This window comes from Salminus brasiliensis, chromosome 10 (genome assembly GCF_030463535.1).
Source record: "Salminus brasiliensis chromosome 10, fSalBra1.hap2, whole genome shotgun sequence".
In the NCBI taxonomy this organism is placed as follows: Eukaryota; Metazoa; Chordata; class Actinopteri; order Characiformes; family Bryconidae; genus Salminus; species Salminus brasiliensis.
The window spans coordinates 29,465,735-29,487,470 of record NC_132887.1 but is presented as its reverse complement, the minus strand read 5'-3'; the positions used below and the strand labels follow the sequence as shown (position 1 = coordinate 29,487,470).

The following is a 21,736-nucleotide window of genomic DNA, read 5'->3' as shown; positions in this document are numbered from 1 at the left end:
AAAACAGGCCGTGGTACCGGAAATCAGCATCTCCAAATCAGCCATCTCCCACGAGACTGCTGAAACCAACATCATGGGTGACGAAATTGTGGGATTTAAATATTCTACCATCTTCTTCCAGGTGATGTATGTTCATTAATGTGTTCAGTTCATCAGTTCAGTTCAGTTCAGTCCAGCAGAGTGCATGTGCTATCAGCTCACCTGCTCTTCTCGGAACATGTGCGCTTCTTCTTTCCCTCTTTATTTTCACTGGAAAGAGCAAAACAGCATGGTACTGATATTGAGCTCCATCAACTGAACCTGATTGATCATCTCTCCACTCACACACACACACACACAAATACATCTGACTGGTAGCACTCCTAAACACGACAAATCACACATAATCAAACCAACTCACTTAAGCTGTAATTCTCAGAACCTCTGTTAGCACTGTAACTCAAATTACAGTAAAAACACTGACCACTGTATTATGTGTCTTTATCAAACCACAGAGAAGAGATTCATTATCAAAATATATGTTTCAGCAACACACACACAGTCACACACACGCTCACACACAGCACTCTGATCCATTAGGAGAATGAGAAAGCTAAATAGCCTGCAACACAAGGTGACTCATCACTCATTTCTGTGTTTTTCTCTCGCCCAAAAGGTCAAGGGCACACACATGCCCACGCAGCCAAACACACACACACACACACACACACACACACACACAAACCTGTTCAGCGCCTTCGTTTCACTGCAGTGTCTTTCTGTGGCCATCTCCAGCAGCTTGGTCACACGCTATAAAACAGGAGGCAGAAATCAGAACACAGGAAGTTGCACTTTCACACTCAAAAACACACACAGGACACACCAGCTGCCCTGTCTGGGCATCGCCACTCAGCTATATAGTAAGAAAGAAAATACTCTCATTTCCTTACTGAATGTGGATCATGGGTTTCAGGCACTCTAGGATAAGCACACTGAAACACTCGTTGTTTAGAAGCTGTGTAGTGTGTATTTATAGTATATGAACTAGCTATCATAAGTAATCATAACTGTCATAACTAGTCTCAAAGTGAAGGCTGCAGGTGTGGTAGGACAGACCTTGCCAGATATCCCCAGACATGTATAAAGTACTAGAGAGCAATAGGGTTGCTAGGTAGTTGATGTGCTGTTCCAAGTGGTTGTTTTATTGTTGCTAAGCAGTTGCTATTGTATTACAAGTGGTTACTCCAGAATTGCAGCTCTCCAATGGGTTGCTGTTCCAAGTGGTTGCTATGCTTTGTTATGCTGGTGTCTCACATAGTTGCTAGTATGTTGCTAGGTGGTTAGTAGGGTGCTGTTAACTAATATGTCTTGTCTGATAGTTACTAAGGTGATGCAAGGTGACTGCATTCAATGATACAAAAGCATGCAAAAACATTTGCCTGCAATGCAGTTGCTATATGGCTTTAGTAAAAGTACAAGTGCTCAATCAAAAAAGTGACTTGAGTAGAAGTAGAAGTGCTTTTAGTTATTTAAGCTCCGTACTTAAGTGGAAGTATTGAAGTATTCAACATTTTTGTACTTGTTATTTTGTTATTGCAAGTAATTTATTTCTATTATTACTACTGAAGTACTGAAAGTAAAAGTACAAGTATTGTGGATGTAGTTATTACAGAAAGCAGTCAAAAGTCTGAATATCAGTGTTTATATAATGCTTAGACTTAAGGACTGTCACAATTCCTCTGGCTGTAGAAAAAGGACAGGATTGTACAGGACAGAGTTCATGAACATGCAATCTTTAGTTAACTCTCTAAATAAACCTTAGCCCAAAAGAAAGGCTGAACAGAACTGACTCAACCTGCCACATAAGTGTCTCATATGTAAAAATCAGTGAGGAGAGCAGCTTAAAACACTGAGCTTAACCTAAGCTTTATAAACAAACCTACCACAAAGATCTCAGGCCATTAGGCCACAAACAAGTAATCTCGCAATAAAGCAGCAGCGGCTGCAGCAGCGGAGTAAAGGAAGAACGGCAGCATGGGCGCTCACGGCTTGATCGCTTGTTCTGCTCAATGTTGAGGCGGTGACAGTGCTATCTAGCACTCTGGCGGTAATAATGTGGGTTTGATATGATTCGTACCATTTTTATAATTGTAACAGAGTAACAATGCAGCACAAAGACATTTAACAGAGTAGAAGTATTATGTAAAATATGTAGTGAAGTAAGGGTGGAAGTAGGAGAAGAAAATAATACTCCAGTAGAGAACAGAAACAGCATTTTAGATGGATCTCCCACCTCGCCCTGCACTTACAATCAGCCTTTCTCCTTTAGTGTTCATCAGTTCAGATCAGTTCTGTTCTGCAGCTCCATGGCAGTGGGAGTGTTCAAAAACATCATATCAACACACTTCACCCCAGACTACACTAAAGTACCCCCGAATGATAGGGGCAAAATAGTGACAGTGTTGCTCGCTGCACTGTATTACCAGTGGCTTTTCTATTGGCCATGGTGGTTAAATCACTGTTAAAGACATGTTGAGGTAGGGCTAATAAGTGTCATTCATTTATTAGTACAGCTAACTGGCTAACTGACCAGCTGTGCTAGTCTAATGCTATAAAAAAAAAAAACTGTATGCAGTGGTGGTTTAATACCCAGGCTTGGCAAGCTGCCACTGCTGGGCCCTTGAGCAAGGCCTTCACCTCAACCCTCTTGGCTAGACACCACAACGATGGCTGCCCAGCACTCCGGGCACATGTGCTCACTGTCACTGTGTGTGTTTGCTCACTAGCGTGTATGTGTGTGTTCACTGCACGGATGGGTTAATGGTGAAGGCCAATTTCCCTCTGTGATGAATACAGTTGTCTTTGTCTTGAGTTATTTCCTGTACAATAATTGAAGAAGAGGCTATTTCAATTGTTGACTGACTAAAAACTTTGTTGAAAAGCTCAAAGACAGGTATGTGTGCTGTCTAGAGGTGAAGTAATCTTAGGTAAGCAGAGGTTGTGTCTCAATGCTTATTGTTGTAAAGGTATCATGCCGGGTCAGGCGTGGCAGTGAAAACAAGTAAACGCTTGCTGGGATGGACGATGTAAGGCTTTAATAACAAACTAACAAAGTAACAAAAAACTACCAACCAGAAGATAACCAGAAGTGCAGCAAACTAAGGGACAGACCTGGAAAGCAAAACGGAACGTGACAAAGCAAACTGGGCAAAACAACACCCCTGGGACTGGGAGGAAGCTGAGCGGGGCAAAGGGGAAAACCATAGAACATTACATTACTACATTTAGCTGACGCTCTTATCCAGAGCGACTTACAAGGTTGCTCGTATTACAGAGGTGGGTCAGTGTAGTGTAAAGAGTCTTGCCCAAGGACTCTTATTGGTGTAGCGCAGCATAGTCACCCAGACTGGGACTCGAACCCCAGTCTCCCACATGGTGTGGTAGCTCAGTGGCAGGTAGTGGCATTATCTGTTGCGCCACACCAAACACTACAACATAAAGGGGAAGGGAAAACCAACTTAGTCAACTGAGCCGAGCTCAGAAGGGAACAAATGACAAACCAAAACATGAAGCAGAGCATCGGACTGGGTAACAGGGCTTCGGCTAAACAGGGAGAAAAACGCTAAGGCAGGACAAACAAAACAAACTAGTGGTACACGGCAAAACAAAGGATCAAGGTTACCGCAAACAAGGCAGGACAGAAAGCACTAAGACTAGAGTGCTTTTCACTTAAGCAGCCCATGAAACACGCTGATAAAGAGGCTGTAACACAGCTAATTTGCGGCACTGAGTGAGTGTGGTGCAACACACAGAAGCCCACTAGGCCAATGTTTTGTTTTTTTTCTGCTGAGGCCTGTGTGGAAGTGACTGTGTGCGATCAATACAAGGTTAATGGAGTACAGTGTCCCAAGCCAGGTGTGCACCCAGGCGAGGGGGCCTGTCTGACTCCCCTGATCCATGCAGATAATCTGACTAGAGGGAGCAGCTCAACGAAGAGCTGTTCTAATGGGGGATCGATAGCAAGCTGAGGGGAGAGAACATCACTTTATTGAATGGAAACAATTCAGAACGTGGCAACGCCAGATTCTGATTGGTTAAATAATGTGGCACTGGGTGAATTGAGGACAAAATGGCTTGTCCGACCAACGTGCACATGGAGAAGCTCCCTAACTGGCCCCACAGGAGCATGTATAAACTACCGCTGAGTAAATCAGTCTTCTCAGAAGTAGACTGGAAGGTCTAATGAGTGATTCTAGACTCGCTGTGTGGATGGTTGCTCGGCTGCCACGCGTAAGAAGCAGCTCTGCAGTTGTGTTACATAATGGGAAAAGTTCTTATTTTTTTTCTTGCAACAGGTGATGGGCAGTCATTCTGTGCTGCTCCCTCACATGGATGGCATTCACGTGGAGGTAAGCTATTGCAAAACTTTCTCTGGTAATGAACTGAAGTGCACAGGGCTGCACACTGACAGACTTTAGTACAAAAAACATCTTTACAAACCGCATCAGCACACAGGGTCACTGATGTGTTTGAGAACTGGTACCCAACCTTATGATTAACTGGTGCGAATCATGGTGAAGAATAAGTGAAAGATATGAAAGAGTAAGCCATAGGGTGTAAATAGGGTGTAGGGACTTTAAAGGGTTAAATCAATAAAATACTATAGTATTGTATAGTATATATACTATAGTATAGTATAGTATAAGTAGTTTCTGAATGCAATAGGCCTGCGCAAATGTTATTTAAATATTTATGAAAATTTATGAAATTTTTCCATTCATCTCCAGAGCATGCAAGCCCAGTAGAATGGTAATGATTAAAAAATGCCTCAAGAAGAACATTGCCAGCATGTGTACAGACTATTGAATTCGTCTGCAGACTAGTTAATGCACAGCTTCCGAATCCGAGTCAGACAAATTATAAGAATGCGTCCAAATACTTACTGAGGTACGGTATTACCCTTAATACAGCCCTACCCTACTCTTGCCTCAGTAAATCAAATCTTTCAGCCGGAACTATCCTTTTTATAAGCGAATAATAACTGCAGTGATGACAGTAATGAGCGCAGTATTGCAGTCATATGCTTACCGTCACAGTCCTACACAAGTCAATGTAAAGTTAATGGAGTACAGTGTCCCTAACCAGGTGTGCACCCAAATGAGGGGGCCTGTCTGACTCCCCTGATCCATGCAGATAATCTGACTGGAGGGGGTAGTTCTAAGAAGAGCTGCTCTAATGGGGGATCAATGGCGAGCAGAGAGGAGAGAACATCGCTGTATTGGATAGAAACAATTCAGAACGTGGCAACGCCAGATTCTGATTCATTAACAAGGCACTGGGTGAATTGACAGGGTAAATAAAACAGCTTCCAAATCTATAATCAAAGTATATGAATGTCTTAAGAAATATTTGATATTTTGATTTTGCCTAATGTGTCGACCATAGTCTAAAAAACGACATAAAAAACTGGCAGAGCCGTCAGACATTTTGGTTCGAATTGCATATCAGATCAGTCAAAATCTCAAGATATTGTACTTTAGATTTCTGGCTTCATTCAACTGTCCCGATGCAGCCAATGTTTCCGCTGTAGAGTACACAGCTGAAGCACATATCTTGTGTCTAAGTGACGATGATGGCATGTTACAAACACAACAGGCTTGTTTCACTTAACTCAGGCCGGCAGTACTCGGACAGGATTTCTGCCAGAAAATAAAAGCTTAACAAAGCGAACACAAGCTCTGAAATCCAACACACTCTTTATCAGACAGCAGAGGAAGTGGAGATTTTCTAGCTTTTAACTCTTTTCAGATTACAGTTGCTGTAACAGATCTGAGCACAGTAGAAACCGAAGCCTCCGCACAGCGCTGTCATGACAAAGTGATGCTAAATTCTGTTCAAATTGCAGATCACACAGAAACAGTCATCAATAAATCAACCATATCTCATACAGAGTTCTGCACACTCAAGAAATAAAAAAGCCAAAAGCTCTGTTTTCAGACTGAGATCGCAATTCTCAAACTGAACATAGGCTGAAAAAAGTTCACAAATATCCAGATAGCAAGGTGGCAGGTCAAACATACAGACAGAAATACAGCAGAGCTGAATTGAAAAGAAGAGAGCCCATTTAAAAGAGCTTTGTGGCTTTAATTAAAGTGAATGTAAGTTATGTTTGTTGTTCAAATTAAATACCTACTTGCTTTATTAAAAAAAAGATAATAATCTATATTGATTGAAGTTTGAACCAACAGAGTTCATACAAAGTACAGAACTAGGATCAAGCTCTAATATGGGCAGACCATATGCTACAACTCTATTGTTTTCCCTGTTCTAACACACCTGATTTAACTCACAAAGGATTCGGTAATTAGCTGATATGTGGAATCAGGTTCTGGCGTGGTTTAACTAATGAGGTCTCCAAAGACTTTCTCCTAATTAATGATGAACCACATAGTTGGAAGAATTACCTCTAGACCAGAGGTGGACTACACAGAGTGGACTACACAGAGCATTCAGAAAGGGTGGAGTGAAAATGCTTGAGTTTGCTGCAGGAAAGTGTAATGTCGGTCGCACATTGTGGGTTGCTTTGCTTTTGATGATGACGTTGCAGCACTTTCCGAATAAAGGCATTTAATCAACCGCAGTTTAGTGATGGAAAAATCAAACATACCGGAATCTGCCAATTTTCAGACCTTCGGTAATCAGACAATATTTCTCTAACTTCTAAGATCATATTCGCGAGTTAAGCACTACAGCATGTCACAGGTTGCTGCAGTTTCTTATAGAGCTTGAGAACGACTGCAGACGCCCATTACAGCCAGTGTAAAAATCCAGATAGGAGAATGGAGGGTATGCACGTGATGTCAGCGGCGATGGGAGACCCTGCAGGCAGGCCCAATGAGTGGCAATGTTAGCGTTCAGTGTGAATGGCGCTGTGTGACTGACTTTACAAATAGATTCAGCAAGAATTCAGAGATGTCCTTTTATAGACTGCCCGAAGCTCAAGAAAAGAGAAGCAACTGCATTGAATCCATTGAATCCAGGTGCAGGAAACGCGTGGGAGCTCGCTGTTTGATTATGTAACCAATTGAAAACAGGCGGGGTAAAAAACATGCCCACCGCGAACTTAACAACATGCTAAGTTTAATTAAAATTAAAACCCACATGAAGCAATATACTAAATGTGCCTGAAAACACCGTGTGCCTGGTTTTATCCTCCTAAAGGGTAGGATTTGATTTGAGCCTGTTAGCTGGACGTTCTTGGCTACAAATCTATGTCCATGGACTATTGCTTCTTTGGTAAATTGGTTGGATAGCTGTCTTTAACTTGTCCAGCCACCTTTAACTTGGGCAGATAATGGCTTGTTTTAGTCCCAGTTTGGCCGTGGACCCTAATAAACACTGCAGTCTTACTGCAAAATGTTTTAACCCTCAGTCCGACTAAAGTCCGACTACTCTCTATTCAGCCTCCCAGTCTCGTATGGTGGCTACACTACCTCAGAGCAGAAAGCTCTCCAGAGAGTGGTGAGGACGGTAGAATCATCAGATCCTCACTGCCGTTCATTCAAGATAGTCAGAGACCCCACCCACCCTGCCCAATGGACTGTTTAGCCTCCTGCCCTCTGGCAAACGCTACCCCTGTGTGCGGTGTAAGACTGCTAGATTCAACAAGAGCTTCGTCCCACAAGCAATCAGATTACTAAACACCCACTAACATAACACACAACATAATGGTCTTCAGGACATTTGATCAAAAACATACACGAACAAACAAGTGCAATAATCACTGTAAACAAGTGCAATAATCTTACTATGTGCAATCATTTCTTTTGTATTCTATTTTATATTTAACATATGCTATTTATTTATTCTATGTATATTTTATGTCTGTCAGTGCTGTCTGATATGTCTACTTGTCTAGTGTAATCATTCTGTGTTATATTTGCACATTGGAGGCTGGAGAAACGTTTACTTTGACTTTGAATTGAGATTGTTTGGGTTTGTAAAACACTAGTGGGCACTCCTGAGTGAGTCCAAAATGAACAGGTTATTATGGAGCATTTGGTGCAAGATCATAGTTTATACATTTTTGATTATTTTCATGAGAAAATGCCCTCATATCCTCATCACAGAACAGCATTACGACATGGGCTGACAAGGGAAACACAATTTAATAAACCTTTATTTCTGTATTGTAGTAATGTACATGTAAAGTTGTAGTAATGTACATGTGGCTAACACTGCAAAGTAGCATAGCATTAGCTGGCCAGGACGTTAACTGCCGGCCATAGACACCACCAAACAAAGCAGTTAAGTCATAACTGGCCGTAACTCCAGCGTCAGCTTGCTAACCAGTCAGCACTCAGTTGAAGTAATGCTAGAGTCTCTATTGCTCAAAACCCTTTTGCTGGAGAACAATGTATATACAGGTAGGCTTTCTTTGCTTTTTTAGTGAAATACATCATTCTACTTCCCAAATTTAAAGAAAGAAAGAAAGAAAGAAGTTTTTGGCCATTTAGCGAGTCCATTCATTGAGGACTCACCTGCAGGCTCCCCAAGCATTTTGCAGTCATTTGTTTTATTAAATAAGGGGAAATAGGCACTCCATAAACTGTCTCTGCTCAGTCTCTACTGCAGTTCCCTGCACCCATGCTCAGTGAGTAGGATATTTAAGGGTAATAGAGCTCAAGAGTGTCTAAACCTTCTGCTGCTCAGACACCACCATCATCTACTAACAAGGTTATTAAAGGTCACCCTGACTGTTCATGTCAAGTCAAGAGCTTATCTGTCATTTGACCTGTGTTCAAGTACACAGTCAGGCAAAATTACGTTCCTCCAGGACCAAAGTGCAACAATAGAGCAACACAACACAACTACACAAATCTACAGGAAATGCAAATGTGCAAACATAGAGCAGAGAAGCAAAAATGCAAATAAATATGAATAATAGTGGGCAGATAAACAGACACAGCACTCAGTACTGAAGGTGCAGACAGGGGTGCAGAGGTGTGTAATATGTTTGTTTTGATTGCATTTAGCAACAAGACCGTTAGTGAGGTCAGGATATTGGATGATCACCACCCCACCTCATCCCCTCATCAACGTATCCCAAAAGTTTAGGATGAAGCACCATCATTCCAGAGAATATAGCTTCACTGCGCCACAGCTCAATGGTGCTTTATAGGCATGGCATTAGACATGGTGCCAAAAGGTTCATATTTTGGCAGTTCTTCTCTGCAGAGACTAGACAAGGTGTATGTTCTTTTGCACATCTTATATAACTTCATGTAGCTGAATGCATCCATTAGAAGGAGTGTCCACAAACATTTGGACATATATGTGTTGGACAATTATACCATATTAGGGCTCACACATCTCAACTAATGCCAATGTTTCTTATAAAGAATCAGTTGTGTGGAAAAACACCAAACTGTGCAGCTCTGAGGTTGGTGAACCATGCTGAGACACAGACACAGCTGGCCTTGATGGATTCTGTACTCATGAATTACACACTGCTGATGTGAGGATTAGTGCCCCGCAGAAGTGTTTGCTGAAATGACTGGTAAGTAAATGTCGATGTAGAGGTGCACAGCTGTTTAGTGTTATTAGGGAGTGCAGTTTGATTTTTAGCAGGACTGCCTGAAAAGAGTGCATCAAAAGTGCATCAAACAGGTGAGAAACTAGCACAACCCGTAAGCATTTGTGTAACGCTAATGCTTACTGGTTTCCCTTGTTTTCACTCCTAATTCAGAAAGGTTAGGATACATTTCTGTACGAATAATTTATTTAAATTAATTTAAAGAACAGGCGGAGCACTTAAATTAATCCTAATGGTGGTGTAGGAAAGAGACATCAGCTGTGTCTGATCTCTGAGTTAGACCTACCATCAGATTATTTATGCAGCATAATCTGCTGTCGCACAGCAATGAGCTCATATGCATTGTGCCCTACCTTGTGGAATTGTGCTCTTCATAATAGTGCTTCTATCTTGTATACAGTAATCTGGATTTTCACATGTAGGGGACAGTGAATAGGGCACAGTTTCGGACACAGCTACAGAGTTGGATTGCTTGCTACCTCAGTGGCGTGCTGTTCTTTCTTCTTCCTCAGCAGATCATATTGCTCCACCCGCAGCGCCCTCATCTCCGCCTGCATCTTCTGTTTAAGGTCAGCAATCCGCTCGTTACTAGGCCCTGCATCTGCCCTCTCAGCTCCTGCCCTGCAACAGAAAGGGTGAGTGTGGATATTACAGACTGACCCAGAGTAAGCCTGTAGTCAGTGACTCCATATCTGACGTTAACTCAGAGCCTACCATTTATGCTACAAATATACACTGATTAGCCATAGCATTAGTACAGGTGAACTATAATGTGGTAGACAGTGAAAAATCTAAGCTACTCTGACAAGACCAAATTGTGATTGCTAGACGACTGGGTCAGAACATCGCCAAAACATCTTGCGTGTCTTGTGGGGTTTTTTTGGTATGAAGTGGTGGATGCACACCAAAAGTGGCCCAAGAAAAGACAACCAGGGAACCAGTGACAGTGTCATGGGCACCTAAGGCTCACTGATGCAATCCATGGAGGCCCCACCTCACAACATACAGGACTTAATGGATCTGCTGCTAAAGTCTTGGTGCTAGATACCACAGGACACCTTCAGAGGTCTTGTGGAGTCCATGTCTACAGTGGTCATATATGTTGTGGCGACATATTATATATAAGTCTAATTGACAAAAACAAGGCAAATTACCTTGTGTTTTTCAGGTGGTAGTAACTTCAGGCTCCTGAGGATGGCTTTGCACAAGGATGAATGGACTATAAATGCCTGTGGGGTGTGCGACGGCAGTCATAGATTGAGAAGAGGTGGGACAGTGTACTGAATGTCTCATTCAGTGTGTAGAAAATGGGTCACAAAGCAGATAACATTTGGGCCCAAGAGCCAAAGGCCACAGTGTGAAGGAAGAAGCTGAATTTGCAGGTGTATCGAAGTGTATGCTCATACAGGTCTACCAGCATGGGCAAAAATCCCAGACTACAGGAAATTCTAGTCAGAATTGTAGTCGAAAAACAGAAGACAAACTTTACTTCCAGGCAAGAATTGCATGTAGAATTGCAAGTCAACCTAGGTCCTACACAACCGACTTCTGATGAAACACTCCACAGGGAACTGCATTTCATTAGCAGGATGACAAGCAAGAGGCCTTTGCTCACTTCTTCTTAAAAATGATAGGAATTTCCTGTAGACTGGGATTTTTGCCACTGCTGGTAGACCTGTATGACCGTATAGCTACGTCCTTCACACTCTGGCCTTTGGTCCGCCCAAATGCAATCACTCCTTTTTGCCAATCATTAACATCTGCTTTGTGACCCATTTGTCACACATCTAACAAGACATTCACTGCACTGTACTCTTCTCAGCTAGTTTGAATAGGCTAAGAATTCAAAGATACCTCTAAGTTTAGACACTACTAAACACAAGTCAGTAAGGTGACCAGTCTACTGTTCACTCAAGTACTCTTGGAAGAGGTGGGTCTTCAGTCTGGGTTTGAAGACAGCGAGTGTTGGACTCTGCTGTTCGGACACCCAGGGGAAGCTCGTTCCACCACTTTGGTGCCAGGACAGAAAAAACGCTTGTCTTCAGTGGATTTTGAGGGATGGCGGGTCGAGCCGAGCCGTACTTGAAGCTTGAAGGGCTCTTGGTGCGGATCGGCTTTTGACCATTGCCATCAAGTACGTAGGGGCAGGTCCGTTGTTGGCTTTGTAGGCCAGAGTCAGGGTTTTGAATCTGATGTGGACAGCAGCTACAGGAAGCCAGTGAAGAGACCATCTTTGTGCAACACTACCTGCAGGAGCCTGAAATTGTTACCACCTTTTTGTCTGGGAAGCTTATAAATACATACATTTTAATTGGTTCCAGGTACATGCATTTTCTTTTTGTTTATAATACAAAAAAATATTTATAGTTACAAATTAAATATAATTTTTTCATAAAAGTGTGAATTATTCTAGTTTACGTATGCCGGTATTGTTCTTGTTAAACCCCTTAACTATATAGTTGGTAGATGTTCTAAAGAAATTCACATGCACATTTAGAAAGGGAGAGATATCTCCAGTAGTAGGTCTTTGTTTACTCTTTCTTCTTAAGCGAGCTCTTTTTCTTGAGGGATTTGAAGAGGTCACTGTATTTCTGAGTCAGCTCTTCAGCCTTCTTCTGAAACTTCTTCTCCAGCTCTTTCATCTCTCTCTCCTGCCTCTTGATGATCTTCACGTAACTCTTGTTCTGCTGCAGTTCCTCACAGGTCACAGAGGACGGATCTGTGCATGAAAAGGTAGGTGAAAGGGTAGGTGTTGTGTGTGTGTGGCAGACAAAACGGATCAGAAATAAGAACCACAGAGTCATTCAGAGTGGTTTGGTGTGAAATTGTAGAGAATCCTATTAAACCAACACTATGGAAAATCAGCATTTCTTGCCCCCTACAATCTGGAAGTGGAATTTGTGCTTTGAGCCACCACTAAAGGACACGTTTTATAGATGATGTAAGAGAAACAGAACTGGATTTTACACGAATATGACTCGAGTAACAAAGCATTACGCAGTTCTTGTGAGCATTCACAATGATTTTTAAGCTAGTTATTTTAAAGTATAATCCACCTCCCAAATAGTATCTGGCCAACAGTAGTCGTATGGTCAGACACTGACCAATAATGAATAGAGTTGAGGGTAGATGATAAATTGTACATTATATCATATGGTTTACAGTCAGTAAATTTGTATTAGGCATATCACAGTACTCAAACATGTGATTTCTGGGCTGTGAGATGATGTTTATTGTATACTGTAAGTTTAATTGCCAAAAACATCTACTAAAGGATAATTACCAGAGATCACCATGTCTATAATAAATATTTTATTTACTGTCTCTAAGACCTGATTTTTAAAGAAACCAGGTCTTAGAGGTCTTTCAGCACCCCTGATAAAAATATCTGTTGCTATGAAAAGCTTTGCTAGTAAAAGATTTTTGAGCAAAGTGACTTCTTCTCTTACAGTTTCAAAATAACAAAAAGGGCCTGAAGAAACAGTTTGGGCAACTTGCATGATCAGTATATAGTTTCACCCCTTTTGGGAATCATCACAGCTAGTAAATGCTGTTTGTAGTTTGAAGCTTTCAGTTCTTGCTTGTGGCATTTTTGCTTATTCTTATTAGCAAAACATTTCCAGAACTGTGAGATTCTTGGCCCACCATGAATGTTCTGCTCTTTGGAGGTTTATCTACAGATGTAATATAAAAATCAATATAGTAGAGGTCATTCTCTATTTTTTTTTTTTTTTTTTAGATTTTTAGAAAATGTTTGCTTCCAGAATTAGCTGGGAGTAAACTGAATTAATTCATGCCACCGGCTGCAAAACAAGCCCAAACCTTGATCATTCCACTCCCATGCTTAACAGTTGGAGAGGCGTTCTTTTAATGAAAAGCTGCTCTACTACTCTGTTTTTCTTCATCATTTTAACTTCATCAGTCCAAAGGACCTGTTTATGAAATGCATCAGGCTTGTTCAGATGCTTATTTGAAAACTTCAGATGCTTCATTTTGAGGTGAGGATGCAGGGAATATTTGTGCACAGTAAAACTAACCCTTTTGCAGTCAAACGGGGGTTTTGATTTGCCTTTCTAGAACTTCTGTGAGCAGATCTCTTGGAATGTTTCCATAGTCTTCCAGATCTCAACTTGACCTCCATGTTACCTGTTAACTGTCATTCATACTTACCTCACGACCTGAGGCAACAGCTACCTAAAAACCCTCTTACTATCTCCTGCTTTGTGGGCATCCATTATCATAATCTTGTGCCAGGCAGCAGCTCAAAATTATCATTAACGAACGCCTCAGACATCAGGCAGCATATTTGTGTTCATTTCGTGTAATAACCTTCTGTAAGGCAGCTTTTACAGAGATTAAATGCTTTAGACATCTGGTTGCCGTTAAACTATTTCTCACCAAAGCACCAACTCTGAAAGACTTTGGTTGCATCTTACCCATTTAAGTATGCAGAAACTTTATAAATCAGTGTATGCCTCTTTTTTAAAGTTACAGATTTTTTGAACCAATGCCAAGACATAAAACCTGATTTTTTATTTTAACCATCTGTCATTGCTATATTTGACAGTGAATATCCTAGTACAAACTGCCATGATCTATGAACTGCACCAGATACAGCTGCAATGCATTGCTGCATATTGTGTTTGCAAAATTAGTTTGAAATCAGCGTTTTCAGTAAAATAAACATTATCTGTTTGGTTGTAGATACATGTATAAAACTAGCTAACTAATAATCTGGGGGGAATGAAGAAGAAATAGATATGTCAATAAATGATGAACAGAGCTGTAGATGATGACCAAGGAAATTGTACGACATCAAGAATGAAGTTATAATAACTAAAAGTTTCAGATGTGGTGAAATTAAATGTTTAAATTATTTAAAATAGATAATTACATAATTTCTTTCATGTTCTTGTCTCCAAAATATCTAAAAATCACAGGTCTAAAAACTCTAAACGTTTAATCTGCAAACTTTAACGCTAAATCTTTTTTAACACAAATTCATTATCTTACCAAGTTTGGCCCAACTTCCTCCTGTAGGTCACTCTCTCTACGTCTCAGAGCCTAGTGACGTATTTGCGTTTTTATTTAGTGATGTAAACACAGTGTCGCTACTGTTGAGCTCAGAGGGTACATTACACTTTATTTATGCTGAAATATGGATTCAATTTCATAACTACCTCCAATTTCCTTACCCCTCCATCATCTCTCTCACACATACACATACAGCAGCTCCTTTCTTAGCTCAAAGCCCAAAGACCGATCATCCATTTTTCTTTTTAAAATTTGTTGAAGCATTTTCTCTATTAAAGCTTCTCTGTCCGAGCTTTGTTGTGTTCAAGGCTAAAGTTCTCAAATCTACACTGAGATATTATATAATAAGTTTTATATATTATTATATATATTATTTTATAAATAGTTTTATATATATATAGTTTTTTTGGCATTCCGCACATTTATTTGTTCTCCCGCCTAAAACTTCAAGGATGTGCTAGCTAGCATTTTAACTTGTAATTAATCTGAATAATGACAGAATATTGTTTTAATTAATGCGGTTAAACTGTTATAGATTAACACTACTAAAAAATCCCTTTTGGTGGCTTGTTTATAATTAATATGGCATGTGCTTCACATGCTGGCCTGCATTAATTCAACCAATGCCTTGAATCACTAAAACAGAGACACTGATCTGGAATGTCTGGGATTGGGTCAGGGACTGGTTAAAGCATTGTGATAATGATTAACAACAGGATCTGGGCCCTCACCATTTGTATTGCTAATGATGACCCCAGACAGTCAGGGATTAATAGTAAAAAGGCCATACCTGCACCATCAGACACAGTGGAAGTGTCTGGACTTTGGGCAATAACAGGAACCTCTTCGACTTCTGTGGCTGATCCAGAATCAGTTACAGATGCAGACTCCAGCCCAGAGTCCTGTTGCTCACTAGAGTTTGGATCACAGTCTGGAGTTGGTTCAGAAGTTGAATCAGAGTCTGGAGCTGAGTCTGCTTTTACCTCTGGCTCTTCTACAACCGGCTCCTCATTTGGAACAGTGGTAGACTCTGCAGGTGTATCTGGCTCAGATGCCACGGGGGTTTCTTCAGCAGCCTCATCTGAGGCTAGAGGCTTCTCAAGATCAGACTGGACCTCAGAAGGCTCTGGTGCCTGGTTGGATGGAGTTGGCTGGTCTTCTGAATTGTGATTTTCTGGGTCAGTGGGCTCTGGGGCAACTGAGTTGGAATCAGTGCTGCCTGGGTCTGGAGCAGACGTTCCATTTTGATTTGGAGGATTAGCATCGCCCTCTACTGGACTCTCAGTGACATCAGGTACTGTAAATATATTGATTTTATTAAAAAAAGACTATACATGCAAAGCGAGGAGTTATGCAATTCATATTTCACATGATGCATGTATGAAATTGAGCACTGAGCAACATAAATTATTCATGGAAGTTACTTACCTGTAATAGGAGCAGGTGCAGAAGCATCTGCTATTACAGGAGGCAGCTCATATGGGCTTACATAAGTAGCACTCTGAAAGCATGGGGCAGATTAAGACCCTCAGGTGGGTAGTAACTAGCTGTGTTCACTCAGCTACATGTACTCAAGTGAAACCGATGTTGACAATGACAGGAGTAGCTGCTTTCTAATAGATTCATCATCTGTATGTTGCTGCTGATTCATTAATCTAAGACAACCGAGTGTTCTTGTCTTTAAATAGAGTTCTGTGGTGTGTGTGTGTGTTCTCAAAGGTAAAGACATGCCAAATATGTGCTGCCAGTTCTATGTGTAACTTTTTGTTTGTACTGCGTTTAAAACTTGCCTCCTGTTTCACCGGCTTTGTGGACTTGACTGGATTAAAGAGAGCGTCTGTGAAATCTGAGAAGCCAAACATGGGCACAGGATTACAACACTGACTAATGTAGCCTAAGAACCCAAAAGCGTAAGAACCCAAAATAATTCCTTTAAAAAGATTGCAGTGTTTGTAGTTGTGGGTACCAGCAAAGGCAGCAGGGATGTAGTCCTTCACCTCGATGTAGACAAATAAAGCAGGCAGAGTTAGAGGCATGTTACTCTCACTACGCAGGCAGATATGATGGAATCCTGCAGATGTATAACACACACACACAGCCATCTATGTGTTAAATATACATCAAATATATCTGGCAAAAATATGCATTTGTGTGTAAGGAGCACCATGCAAAAGTTTGGGCACCCCAAATGGTTTGAGCTCTCAGATAACTTTTAGGTCTAAGAAGTTTCCTCCTCAAAAATTCTGCATGGGCTCCTCTAAGCAGCTGCCCGCAAAGCTGGAGAAGGATCTAAGAAGATGGCTATTTCTATGGCTTGTAATGTAATTAAAAAATGGCAGTTAACAGGAATTGTGGAGGTCAATTAAAAAGGTAAAATAGAATCCTTGTTTGACTGCACAAGACCTTCAAGAAGATTTAGCAGACTCCATTGGAAAGTTTTTTTTTTTTAAATATCATATTTCTATAACAGTAGATGTCACAGTTACACACAGATTTACTGCAACGAATAAAATAGGCTTTAGGCCTGGCAGTCAGCACACATTTACAGTGACAAGAACGCACACGCTGGTATGATCGAGCACCTAGTCTCCTCTGCACTTACCTGACTGAATAGCATCTATAGGAATGATTTTGTGACCAATGAATTTCCCGCCTTCCTCATAGGCCACTATCCTGAGCGAAGCCATGTCTGGGCACAGAATCTGTTCACAGAGCATTAGAACTCAATCACATACCCAAAAACTGTCTATCCAAAAGCACTGCTTTATTATGTTCTGTATCAGTGCATTAACCCCAGCATAGCTTTTAGCACTGACAACATTCCAACAGCCATATGTTCTAGGTAGATCTCAGACCTTTTCAAACACAAATGGCTCCTCGTTCCACACAGGGTTGATGGCATTGGGCGTTGGGGACCACTTTGTGCGGTATTTGCGTTTGGGGTCCCCAGGCAAACCGATGATCTCCACCTCCACTGATGACTTCACATTTTTTTCAGACAGGAACTGGCCTGAGTAGATCTGGATGAACACATATAGTTACTCAGTCAAAGGGCGTAATAAACGTAGCAAGGATTTTAGCTTAAGACCATAGAAAGTAAATGGACACACACATACACACACAGGAACCCACACATTTAGTTTCTACTACACATCTGTGTATTTACATTTCATTAAATGCACCCTGTTCACAGATAGTGGTAATAAGGAACTGGTGTGTGAACTGATTCTTCAAAAGTTCGTTAGTAAAGGCAATGGTTCTATATGTAACCCCCTTTTGCAGGTGCAAAGGACTGACAACGTGCGATCATTGACACAAATAATAGCCTAGTCAAATTCACATTTACCCATTCTCTGCACCTATGCTTCACACACACTTCTTTTCATTCATGAAAACCTTCAACAAGTCAGTTTCCAGTTTGCTGTTGACATTAATGTCAGACCATGCATTAAAAAGGTCTATAAGCACTTCTTTTCTTAAGATCAACCTACCGACTATAGCCACAGATTATAACATATTACACCAATCAGAACGGATGCTGTAGCATTTCCAGGACATGAATGGGTTAAAGGCTTTACCTTGATTGTGAGAGTGTTGGCCACAATGGTGTCAATCCTGTCACTGTAGGGGTCAAACTTCTTGTCGCTCCTTCGCAGCAGGTCGTGTTTGAGGAGGTACCCTGTCCTCCCGTTAAACTCAAACAGTGCCATATTCAGTTGCATGGGGAAATCTACATGTCAGAACACAAGCAGTTGACCTGATAGGTCAGTATTGATTCAATGCTCTCTGAACACAGCGGTCAGGAATTGGGCCATAATGTCAAGTGTAGTAGAATGACCTCTTGTAGATTGTGTTGGCAGTATTGATAAGATACAGTATAATATAATAGTATAACATAATGGCTATTTACAAACAATGAATAGCACTGAAACGATTAGCAAATCCTATCTCACATTTTTACAGGTATTGCCTACCTATACTTCCTATCCTATCCTAACTGATAATTAATAAAAGGAAAATTGTATCCTCTATTTTCTGAACACACAAAAGCTTTCATTCTGAGTAATAACATTTAATAATAAAATAATAAAGTCACTCATTTATAAAAATAATAAAAAACACTTTCATCATTTATGTTGGACAAAGGTAGAATTTGGCCTCTAATGCCTTTAACCCATCCGTGCAGTTCACACACATTTACACTATAGTAAGCAAAAGCATGCAGCGAGCACACATGTCCGGAGCAGTGGCCAGTCAACGCTGCTGTGCCTGGAGAGCCAAGAAGGTTAAGGTCAAGGCCTTTCTCTCGGGCCCAACAGTGGCAGCTTGCTGAGCTCGGGTATCAAACCCACAACCCTCTTATCAATAGCCCGGTACTCTATGCAGTATTCTTTATACTGTTAATAAAACATGGTAACGTATGTAGCCAGAGAGGGTAATGGAAAACATCATTCAATCCAACACAAAATAAAAAGCAGGTTTTTACCCATGGTCTGGTAGTTTAGTGCCACCATCTGGCAGCCTGCGTTCCAGAAAGGCTGAGGGCTGTAGTTGGAGGAGTCCATGCGTGTTCCTTTTGGGTAGATACGGCTCATCTGTCTCTTGTTATATCTGAATTATGCAGTAAAAGAAGCCGCTACCATGCCGAAAGGAGAATTACCAATATAGACCATTTTTTATTATCTGACAACTGTCACAAACTGTGATGAAAGGTGCCTGACTATGTGTGTGCATGCATGTCTGTAAGGACCAATTATAAACAAATGTTATATTTTGAGATTATGAGTGTGTTGTGGTCATCTGTTCTGACAAAAACTAAATGAAGCTATTATTTGAAGTTGCTCCTAGGGTTAGCTGTAGATTTCATTAGGAAGGCAAACGTAAAAGGATACTCCACAAACTCCACAGCACTCTTGCTGATCAGACTTTCACCTTTGGTTTCCACAAAAGAGGAGATCACATAACTCTTGTTTTTTTCTGTGTTTGGAAAAGATTGGAAAATCAGTTACTATTCCAGTACTCCAGCACTTACCAGCACAACTCTGAGAGGAAGTCATGACATACTACAGAATTCACCACTAATCACTGAGAAGCAAATTCAGACTGTAAATATGGGGCATTAGCTCGACATAGGAAATTCTTGCCTGCAATTAAGTGAAATTCATTCATGATCTCAAGATATTCAAGGGCTCTAAGAGGCTATGAGGTATAATGCGCTGCCACCATGACTCGGGGGTTGCAAGTTCAAATCCCGAGCCATGTCGCTTTGCCATCGGCAGCTGGAGTCAGAGAGAGCACAATTGGCCACTCTCTCCCCTCATTAATCAATGTTGTTTGGTGTGGTTGAGCTGGGGACCCGGCGTTTTCCTCTGAGCATGTTGGCTACCTGGCGATGCAGCATCGTCGCAGTTTGAAAAGAGGCAGTGGCTGGCCTCACATGTTTTGGAGCAGACGCGCTAAGTCCTTAGCCTCCTAGTGTCACGAGCTAGTGCTAAGGGTAGCTATGAAAAGGTGACTTCATTGGCAGTACCAAAATGGGACAAACAAAAAAATAAATTGACAAAAAAAACTTAAAATAACCAAATAATTTTTCTTCTCATGGCTTTTCTAGACTTCCATAACTCACAAATTGAAAAGTTGTCATAAATACACAAATATCTATTGGTGACATACATTTTCATACATGACTTTATGTTATTTAGCATATATAAGGCAGGCAGTGACTCACTCTTAGCATTCTCAAAAGAGATGAATTTGTTAGGCTGGATATAGTTGACGAGCGCAGACATTTCCTCATACGCTGTTACTTCCTGCCCAGCAGTGCCCTAATGATGATGGATAAGCAGAAACAGTAAATGAATTCAACTAATTTCAGTTTTGCTAAACTTTCCTCCTCACAACTGAACATGAAAAGGTTATAATGAAACACTTATACAATTCTTATTAAACAACTGTACTTATATACCCCAGACACCCATTAGGAACTAATTAAAGGAAACATATGTAGGTGTTCAAGTTCAAGAACAGTGAGGAGAAAGACAGCACCTCATCTGAGTTCTTCATCTTCTCCTCATCCTGCTCCTCCTGCTCTTCTTGCTCCTCCTGCTCCTCAGCCACTTCACCTGTTTAAGAAAGGCAATGCTCATTTGTTAAGCCATCCATCCTACACACATGCAATTCAAGGCTTTCAGTAAGGCTCTCAGTCATGACAGGCTGTGAGATTTCCTGTTGATATGGCCAACACTTGTGCCACTCTGGAGCTCCCGATATTTAGCATAATTCTGACTTGATTGTAATACCTTTAATATTACACTGTCTGCTCAAAATGCTTCACAAAAAGTACAAATACAACTAGCATAAATAAAAGAACAACAAATAGCTAAACACAGAAAGCGGCTAATGGGCAGGGAAAGAATAAAGCTTTTTATTATTATTTGTCTTCTGTCATATTTGGATCATTTCTAGTGGCAGTTAGGAGGCAGGAGAGAGCTGTGGGCCTGCCCACAGCGCCACCCTACACTGCCCTGATGCTGTACACTTGTGCCTGTTTAGTCTAACGAGTCCAGCTGGCAGCATAAATAGGGCCTGCTCAGCCTTACGGGGGAGAGAGCGGACCCAGTGAATATGAGGACTGAGCTGCCAGTAGACAATCTAAAAATATACACGTGTGTTCAGGCTGTTAGAGCCCCACTTGGGCTGTTCTGTTTTGTTTGTTTTTGCTGCCAGGACATGAAACAAGATGAAACTTTATCTTTTAAACGTATGCCCTGTAGTGGATGTGCTGCATTCTCACCTTGGCTCTCCTGGTTAGCAGGGGCAGTTTGGTTGGAATCAGGTGAGCTGCAGGGTCCTTGCTGCTGATCCTGACTTGCTGCTTTCTTTGCATTAGCTTGACCTGCTTTAGCCTGAGGCTCACTGTTCTTTTTATTCTTAATCAGAATTTTCCCCATTAGCTCTGCTGGACTGGGGATCTGCTGGCCTGGCTTCAACTGAAAGATATACCCAGTGCAAACCATTATACAAGCTCTTTCACACAGACTAATTCAGTCAAATAGTACATGTTACTACTACAAACCACCAACTGGATCACTGCTGGCCAGATAATATTGAGGGGATGCAGGCAATTAT

The 21,736-nt window shown here is 41.2% G+C and overlaps 1 protein-coding gene across 1 annotated transcript in view; it reads right to left on the bottom strand.

Annotated features, from left to right (window-relative positions):
* Positions 1-21,736, bottom strand: part of plcb2 (phospholipase C, beta 2) — a 46,860-nt gene that overhangs the window by 8,797 nt on the left and 16,327 nt on the right. Inside the window, exons 14-29 of the mRNA XM_072690493.1 lie at positions 21,402-21,597; positions 20,654-20,730; positions 20,337-20,433; positions 19,501-19,585; positions 19,095-19,219; positions 18,187-18,338; positions 17,464-17,628; positions 17,211-17,310; positions 16,575-16,679; positions 16,399-16,454; positions 16,037-16,109; positions 15,399-15,905; positions 12,110-12,293; positions 10,054-10,195; positions 725-789; positions 202-249 (exon numbers count right to left, since the gene is read on the bottom strand). Coding sequence (XP_072546594.1) covers positions 202-249; positions 725-789; positions 10,054-10,195; positions 12,110-12,293; positions 15,399-15,905; positions 16,037-16,109; positions 16,399-16,454; positions 16,575-16,679; positions 17,211-17,310; positions 17,464-17,628; positions 18,187-18,338; positions 19,095-19,219; positions 19,501-19,585; positions 20,337-20,433; positions 20,654-20,730; positions 21,402-21,597 — 2,177 coding nt within the window. The remainder of the gene's footprint in view (positions 1-201; positions 250-724; positions 790-10,053; positions 10,196-12,109; positions 12,294-15,398; positions 15,906-16,036; positions 16,110-16,398; positions 16,455-16,574; positions 16,680-17,210; positions 17,311-17,463; positions 17,629-18,186; positions 18,339-19,094; positions 19,220-19,500; positions 19,586-20,336; positions 20,434-20,653; positions 20,731-21,401; positions 21,598-21,736) is intronic.